The sequence below is a fragment of the Aphis gossypii genome, unplaced genomic scaffold, assembly GCF_020184175.1.
Source record: "Aphis gossypii isolate Hap1 unplaced genomic scaffold, ASM2018417v2 Contig00088, whole genome shotgun sequence".
In the NCBI taxonomy this organism is placed as follows: domain Eukaryota; kingdom Metazoa; phylum Arthropoda; class Insecta; order Hemiptera; family Aphididae; genus Aphis; species Aphis gossypii.
This window is the reverse complement of record NW_026083009.1, coordinates 119,444-129,216: the sequence shown is the minus strand read 5'-3', so window position 1 is coordinate 129,216 and position 9,773 is coordinate 119,444. Positions and strand designations below refer to the sequence as shown.

The 9,773-nt window shown below is 28.6% G+C and overlaps 1 protein-coding gene across 1 annotated transcript; it reads right to left on the bottom strand.

The window, feature by feature from the left end:
• Nucleotides 1-6,701: 6,701 nt before the first annotated feature.
• Nucleotides 6,702-7,124, bottom strand: LOC126553162 (uncharacterized). Its single transcript, XM_050208333.1, has one exon. The coding sequence runs from the start codon at nucleotides 7,122-7,124 to the stop codon at nucleotides 6,702-6,704; it is 423 nt and encodes a 140-aa protein (XP_050064290.1).
• Between the last annotated feature and the right edge of the window lie 2,649 nt (nucleotides 7,125-9,773).

The following is a 9,773-nucleotide window of genomic DNA, read 5'->3' as shown; positions in this document are numbered from 1 at the left end:
AAAAAACGTAAAATTGAAGAGGAAAGTAGAGGATTTAGAACTGAGTGGACTGATACTTATGCATTTGTCCCGAACAACATGGGACAACCAAAATGTCTTATTTGTAACGAAAACTTCAAAAACAATAAAAAATCTAATATTGAACGTCATTTTTTATCTTAACACGATATTTTGGTGAGACGTACCCAGCTGGAAATGAAAGAAAAACAGCAGTGGCCGAGTTGATTCGTAAATCTCAACAATCGACATCTAAATTTAGTAACTGGTTGCAGTCGGCGTCTAATTTGACTGCAGCTAGTTTTGTTGTATCTCACGAAATCATGAAATCTGGAAAACCATTCACTGATGGAGAATATATTAAAAAATGTTTTATTGGTATGTCAGAACATCTGTAATTGATGAATAAATGACAATGAATCATGATGAGATTGAAAAATATAAACACGATGAAGAAGAAGAAGAAGAACATGTTGATAAATTAGGCTTAAATCCTGTGACTTTGGTAGATACTTGTTGTTTTAAATCAAATTTGACTAATAGCCAGGCGTTAGATGATGATTTTTCCAAAACTCTTAATGTCTGATACGACGAAAAAATGCATAGAAAGTGTATCGTTTTTTGGTTTATTGAATGCTATAGCTGTTTTTGTTCGTAAATCTTACTTACGAATGAATAAGTGGGAGACAACGAGTAAGTTTAAATTTATATCAGTAATTGGCGAAACAAGATGGTGGGCTAAAGATCGGTGTGTTAGTAAAATATTTGGTTCATATAATAATCCTAAAGATTTTCTATTTGTGGATATTATTCAGACTTAACATAAAATTTATATTACGGATACATTTGTTCCGGATGTAAGATTTAAAGCTAAAACATACATAGATGATCTCTTAAAATATGAAACCATAGTGATGAGTCAAATTTATCTACAAATGATTGCATCTACAACTGTATTATCATTATATCTACTAACAAAAGGTATGAATATTCTCAGAGCATATAAAATGGTGAAACACATAATCAATACTCTTGAAAATCAGTCGAGAAACTTTGAACAAGTTATATGTGCATCAGATAAATTTGTTTGTTGTGCTAATGAACAATTTTCAAGTCGTGAATTAGACTACTGCATACCTATGAACATTTTACAATTAAAGATTTCTAAAAAGAAAACAATGGCTGGAGAAAAAATTTCTGACGACCCAATACAAAATTCAAAATTTAGATATTGTGTAAATGTGTATAATGTTATACACAACCAAACAGTCAATAGTCTTGAACAACGATTTTCAGAACATGGAAAACTGTTCAAATCAATGTCGATTTTAGAACATTCAGGATTTAAAGATATTAAAAATTATGATCATCTTCAAATTTCCAAACATTTAATATACCTGGTCGATATTTTGAAAAAATTTGATGAAGACATCGCGGTTGGAACTTTGGCTGATGAACTTTTTTATTTTTTCTGAAAAATGGTCAAAGATTAAGCATATCAATAATATTAATAACCAAGACGCTAACGAAAAAGAAATTAATATAAATATAGAATCTGATTCCGATGAAGACTGTAACGTGCCACGTACAAACAGTAGAATGATGTAGTATCGGATAGGTTGTTGTAAAAAAATGAAGACTCTTGAAATAATTCCAAGTGTTTTTTATTGAAAATTATTCTAAGTCCAAATAATTAAATAAATTAAACTTGTGAAAAATATTCTAAGTCCAAATGACAAAACTATTGATCTGGGTGACGTGAAGGTGCTCGCTCTAACTCTGGTGGATCACGTCTGAACTGTGTCTAATCTGGGCCCCCTTATATATCGTCCAGGGACTCCCGCGGTACCCTCAGATCCCTGATGGTCTCTTGCACGTGCATCCGCTTCTTCCCACGCATTGCGTCATCCGCGCGATACCGTGCGTAAATTATATGACTATAATATTCTACCGGGTGGTAATTGTATATCTATATATTCTACCGGGTGACAGGCGTACGTGCGATGATCTGTTTTTGATGTAATTATAGTGCCAGCGTTCTCACGTCGCTCCGCCGTTGATGACCATTAAAGTTTATGACTTATATTACTTTCATTATTAAAGTTTATATTTAAGAAAATCTGTACTTGGTCATCTACTCACTTTAAGTAGCATCTGCTTACATTAGTTGTAGCCTCATCGTATTTATAGAAATGTTTGTTATACCCCCAATGTTAGGGATTATCATCAGCGGTTATCATTAGCTATGGTATATAGTAATTTATATATAAGTATCATAGCACGTTGCAAGACGAAGACTTGATAATAAAAAATGAAATTAAAAATAAGATTGCCTGTCAAGATTGTATAGTTTGTTGTTATAATGTGTTTAAAACATATAATTTACATACTATGGCTTATTCTTCTTTGTTTATGGCCTACAAATCTATTTTAGCACTATCATATACACAAGTAAAATGTGAAACAACATTTTCAAAACTGAAATACGTTTTCAATAGACTGCGAAACACGCCAAGTCAAGAAAAATTGGATACTTTTTTGTTAATGAACGTTGAAATTTTTTTTTTTTTTGTTAAATATTAAAAACGATGACATTATAAATTTAATTACAAAAAAAAAGTGATGAATTAAAAAATATATTATTGCATTAGTATTATATTGTTGTTATTTATCACCCTACTTCTCCCCTCCTAATAAAAGCTTAAAAGTATCATAACCGTAAAGTATTACTTGATCTTATGTGATTAAAAAAAAATGGGCCGTTGAATGAGCTTGGAGGGAGGGGCTTAGCCCCTAAAACCCCTTAAATGTTCTTATATATATGGAAAACTTATAAGTTATAAATGGACCGGTAAAATTATTGTGCTCGGTAAGTTTCTGGGTCCCAATCCGGCCCTATATATTATACCCTTGCTTTATCTTATTTCTATACCTATAATAATCATAATTTAACATTTACTCTTAATTTATCTTTGTATATATTTTATGATTTTAGATGGTATAAATTATGAAATTTTTGTAAACATTGAATATATTAAAGAAATTGGGACATTGCCACTTGAAGATATAAATAGTGATCATGGTTTGTATTTTAATGCATTTTTTTTTTTTATTGTAGTGTTAAATTATATTATTGGTTTTATGATTTTTAATTTTTAGATAAATCTACGGGCGAGCCAGTGGATGACAACCAAACCACATTTGTAGACGAATCTTCTACTGAAAATGGTAAGAAATTAATGTATATGAAATAATGGTAAAAAATTGATATTAAATAAGTATCTATTACTAAATACCTACATAATGTTGAAATATTTAGTAACAGTAGTTGTTAATAATATAATAGTATATAATCTTACTAAGTACTAATAATTTATCTTATTAGTTGCAAAACTAATACATTATAAAATTATAAATAATAATAAACTTTTAACAGAGTTTATATGGTCTAACAAACGGCGTACATCAAAGGATAATGAGAGGACAGAAACCTTCATTTCTATTGTAATTAGTGAAGAAATACCTGGTCTCGAAGATGAAGAACCACAACTTTTGCCACCCTCAACACTTCACAATCCTAAAACGACCTTAATGCCTACCAATAAGTCTGACTTACGTATTCAAACGGTTTATGAATAAAACCATAAACAAACAACATTCAGAGATGATTATTATCCAGAAAAACCAACATACGGAATTTATGAAAATTCTTAATGAACAAACTAAATATCGCACGCAGATGGCTGGCATTTTTGAAACAATTGCTAAAAGTTTAAGCAAAAAACGAAAACGCGTTGTGAGCTCATCGGTATCTGATTAATTTTTGTACATTCATAGTTTATAAGATAATATTAGTATTTTCAATAATTAATTTACCCAAGTGCAATTGTAAAGTAACAAAAATGTGTGACTGATTATTTGATTAACTATTTATTTTGATCAATCATTATTTTTCTTTATTATTACTAAAGAGTATTCGTTATGTTTTTATTTCGTTGATTTTATTATTCTATTTTATTTTATTAGTAAGGTATAAGTAGTACAAAGTAGCATTATTAAACTAATAATTTATTATGAATAAACAGTATTTTTCTTTATTATTTCTAGAGTATTAATTATGTAGTTGTTTTTTTTTTTTTTTTTATGATTGTTAACTATGAATATTAATATTATGTAAAGTGAGAATAAAGTTCTGATTTGTTTAATTATAAATTGACAACATTTATTTGAAGTTCTAGTAATTTGGAGGTATCAATAAATTTAACAATTCGTCTCTTTTAAAATTCCCTTGCTGTCTTTCAATATAGTCTCTAAAGGATCTAAAAGAATATCAGCTGGCAGAAAACCAAATGGACATTCTACAAATATTAAAAAACGTCCTCATAATCTTTCAATCAATGTCAATAATAACCAAATGAATGCTAAAAGTCATGGCAATGGTCATTAAGTTAATACCAATTTAAGAAAACCCAAAAATATAATAATATATTATAATTATAATGTCTATATTATATTAGTAATCCTATAAACATATTATAATAATATAAGTGAATGTGTAGGTAAACATAATATGTATGCATTTGTTTTAAATTTAGGTAGGTATTAAGTATTTCATATTTTCATCTATGTATTTAATGATGATTATTTATTGATGCCTATTGAACTAACATTAAAATAACTTTGGTAAGTTTTACTAAATACCTATCCATTATAATATTTCCTTTATATTTTCCAAATAATTACTTACCTATTTTGGCATATGTACATGACTTGATTTTAAATTATTTTATTTTTTTCTGTACGGTTAACAACGTATATGGAGTGTTCAGTGTAAAACTACTAAGTGTTAACTATTTAATTAATAACGTTATATAAATATTTATTATTATTGTTAGATAAATAATAATATGATATTTCATAATGGAACGATTTTATAAAGAATAAAATGTACCAAAGACAAATATGGTAAAAATAACACCTTATTATCCGATAAACGATACGACGAGTTGATAGAGGAAGTTTTAACGTTGAGATGTCAGAAAACGAAAAAAAATGGTCAGTAAATAAGTGTCAATTTATTTTAGATTCTAAGTGGAGTGATATGTATAAAATTAAAATATAATTTTTACGGTTAAGGTTTGAAAATGTAATGCAAGACTCCACGTAAGTATTTATTACGTTAAAATTAATAATTATTATTTTTTTTTGTCATTAAAATTTAGACCAAATAATATTTAAATGTTATTTATTCTACAAACCTATAAATTATTATAATAAATAATAATTAACTACAATAATAGTATTGCTGTATATTATAAAATATAAAATGTGTTTTGGATGATATTGCATGATTAATTTAAAGTAATTTTTTTTTTTTATGTATAATTTAACAAAATTAACCTTAAATGCGTTTTTTACGGTATTAGTGCATTTTCTTAGTTTTTAGAGCATTTTTCACAATTTGTTCATAAAATGAACAAAAATTATTGTGATTAACACGAGACTTTCGGTAAACTGCGGATGGTACGAATAATAAATTATATAGCAGAGGTAGCCAAAATTTTTTGGTCACGATTTACTAAAAATATACTTTAACTTTGAGGATCAACTTCCATAGAAATTTTTTTTTAATATTGGATAACTATAATTATTAAGAAGCATATAGGGCGCGTGGTCCTAAAAATAAATTTTAACATGATCGACTTTTAAATTGTCCGCGATCGACTGTTTGGCCGCCACTGCTATATAGCACGACAAGTTATATCGTCGATAATAATTTTATCATAACCAGGCCTCGATAAGTATTACTGAATTAGTATCCAATTAGTACGTCCGTCGTCCAGAACTAAACAAGTAAAAAATACTTTACAGTGCGGCTCACGAAAAGTGAGCGTTCAAGGTCAGTGGCATAAGCGACTCCCGTGGCTGTTTTAAATAAGTGATTGCCAAACCTTTTTGCCGCGGTTTTTAAAATTGTTGATACCAGTATACCACTATACAGCATATACATTACAATAATATTAAACACATAATTTATATGAACGTTACGACTTACGATTAGGAAAAATTGCATAAACTATTTTAAATACAGATATTAACATTTTATTTACAAAACTAATCATGATTTAATCATAAAAAAAATATTAAAAAGCACAAATATAAAATAATTTAAATTAAAGTAATTAGGTAATATATACATTATTTACACAAATAAATTTCCTTTTTGTACATAAATAAATTACATTTTTTACACAAATAATTTACATTTTTTACATTAATAAATAAATTATATTATGTCGTCTTCCTCGTCGTCTTCATCACTACTTGTGTCACCTGGTTGTATTGTGAGAATAATAGGCTCCAAAATGACTTCTCTATGTTTTTCTTTTTCATAATCTTCGTCCTGTAATTTTTCGGCATGACGTACGCAATTTTCCCAATTTTCTTTTTTCACTGAATCTATGGCTTCGTGCATTAGCTTTTCAACATCAGCCATCTTGAAGGTTGTATTTTTAGATGCAACCTGTCTCTTTGCTTGTGCCCATATCATTTCGATTGGATTGTACTGACAGTGATATGGTGGTAATCGTACAACTTCATGTCCCATTTTAAAGGCAAATTCATCCAGTTCGTATTTTTTTTCGGTCGGTATTAAAACTTTAACTTTTTCACGAAGCTCAGCAACTGTTTCAAGTGGAGAAAAATTAATTTTTTTTTTTAGTCAACCATTCTTGAATATCGGCTTTTCGGGCATTGCTTTTCGGAAAATTATGTTCCAACATTGAGTGGTATGGAGCGTTGTCCATAACGATGACACATGGTTCTTCAAGGGATTGCAATAATTGTTCGAACCAAGATCTAAAAACGTCAGCATTCATTTGACTATGGTAGTCTTCTGTATTACCTGATTTGCTACGAAAAATTAATTTTGCTTCCTTAATAAAACCATGATGACTTGAACCTGCGTGGCAAACAATGAGTCGGCCTCCCTTACCGGTAGGTACTTTTAAACCTTCAGTTTCCTCTTCATTTTGCCATGTATAATTTTTGGAATGGTTTTGATTCACCCAGGTCTCGTCTAAGTAAATGACTGGACGGGAATCGTTATTTTTACGTAATGTACACATTGTAGTAAGAATCTACGTCCGTCGTTACATCTTTTGTAGGTAAATTTTAATTTTTTTAACAATCTCTTCATTGAAGCAAGACTACCTTTATAATCAAATTTTTGTTGTACAGAATTTAAAATTAATTTCGATGTAGGATATTCACCTTTTTCATAAAACTCGTGAACAGTTCTTCGTATAACATCGCTATCGAAATCGTCCAGTTCTGTGGCGAGTCCGAGACATCGTCGGTAGAATTTCCTTCTGCACACACTCGTCTTACTGTTGTATAAGATACACCACACGCGTCGGCAGTAATTTTTTGTGTTTGTTTAAAATATTCTTGTAAAGCCATGTCGTCGGAAGAAGCCAAACTTTTAAAGTAATTGTACACATTAAAAATTACTTTTTTGGTTTGACTACGAGTGTCATTATTTTTAAAAGGCATTTTAAAGTAAAATAATTAAAAAACAGTATTAATTAAAAAAAAAAAATTACAAAAAATTATAACACCACAAGCAGACCAAATATTTTACTAAACACGTGCGTTCACTACGTCGAGTTCACGAAAGATGACAATTTTAAGGCTATACACAATGAAGGGTCTACCCAAAAAAAAAGGTAGAGTAGGAGCTGCTAACATAAAAGGAATGTCTATTGAATACGGTCCCGCCAAAAAAACCATAGCTCGGTCGGTGGAATAGGTGGAATATACTACAAACGGAGAACCCCTGGTTTCGACAATAATTGGTCACCACCCACTGACCTTGAACGCTCACTTTTCGTGAGCCGCACTGTAGAGACAATAATATAAAAATAAAAATAGAATATAAACGCAATTTAAGTTCAAATTTTTACGAAGTATGTCAAAATTGCAAGTTATTTTATAATTTAAAACTAGATAAGCATTTTATATTTTATTTTATAAAAGGACTTGAACGTTGGTCAATTAAAAAAAAATTATCTTTAGTTTAAATTTTTACGAAATCCAAAATTTAAACGTAAAATAACGATTTATTATAAAATAATTTTAGATTTTTGTTATAGTTAAAATTACTAGTCGTAGAAACATGAAACATACAACAATTTTACATTACCAGTGCTGCAATTACCAGGGGGGCGACGCCCTGCTAATTAGGCACTATGAGATTAATTTTGGGGCACAGTTTTTGTGATAGATTCAAGAATAATAAAAATTATAAAAAATATAAAATGTTTTGTAGAGTTTTGTAATTATGAGTTATGTAGCAATAAATAATATTTAGTCTATTAATTAAACACAATATCAAATTAAAAGATTTAATTGTAATTTTAGATAATTTTAAATTAGATCAATGTATCTAACAGAGCATAATAGTGAATTAGTATAGAAACAAACTGCTTTATTATATTAAATGTATATTATTTCAGGATAAAAAACTAAATGTTTAACAATATACAAAATTTTGTTCAATTTTAACTATCTTAGTTTAGAGAAAATAGTATGGATACTCAAAACAAATTATTAAACCTACCATAACATTGTTGTATTATAATTATTATATTAATTTTAGAAAATTTAATCAAAATAATTGTATAAATATAAAACTATGACTTAAAATAGAATAAAAAATAAAATATACCTAACTAGTAAAGTTATAATCAAAATATTATTATAGTTTTATAGTTGTAGAAACTACCAAAGAATTTACAGTTACAATAAGAGGTTTTAGATTGTTTCGTATTATAGATTTATTATCTACATACTCACGAAAACCTCTGATTGATTCTATTTCATTTACTTTGAATATGTTTGATAACTTTTTTTTTCTTTTTCACCTTACATTATATTGATTTCCAAAGGCCATTTATGAGGGTATAACACTTCTAGAAGTTGAATAAATTCATCATATTTATCCGATGTATTAGATAATGAAGACACATGAGATGATGTAAAGCAAAACATTCTTGATTTTAAATTTGCAGCCAAACTTTTATAAAACTGATTAGAATTTATTTTATTTTTATTTTTTGAATGAGGTTGAATATTTTTGAAAGTTAAACTACAGTTATATTCTTCAGATTTTTTATAATACCTATCATAACAATTTTCTGACATAGGGCCGTGCCACACTATGCGTTTTGGCGGGTCCGGTCAAAACTCATCCGGTCGACCGGAACAACGAGTCGCATAAGTTCTAATTGTAGATGTCACATTAGAGCGTTTTGTCGGGACCGGTGGATTCCTGCCGCTGACCGACCGCAACATGTTGAAACAAATCGGCAGGACGTGTCATCAAAAAATATTGTTTTATATTGTGTATGCCACACTGTGCGATTTGGCCGCTGCGTTTTTTTGATTATTTTAATTTTATATATTTTTAAAATATTTACATAAATATTTTAAAAAAAATGGTTTTTGATACCGATAAATTCATTTCGTGTATTCAAAGTAACCCATCTATTCGGGAAATGGGTACTAAAGAATACATGGATAAGTTTATTGAACAAAAAAGTTGGCTCAGTATTGGGGAAAGCATGTATCCAGATTGGACAGAAAAAACAGAACCTGAAAAAAAAATACAGGTAAGTAGAATATTATGTTATATATTTTTAAATTTTTACCATAGGTTATTTGCAATATAGTATTACAATATTATTAGTAATTATTTTTAATTTCTATTGAGTTTA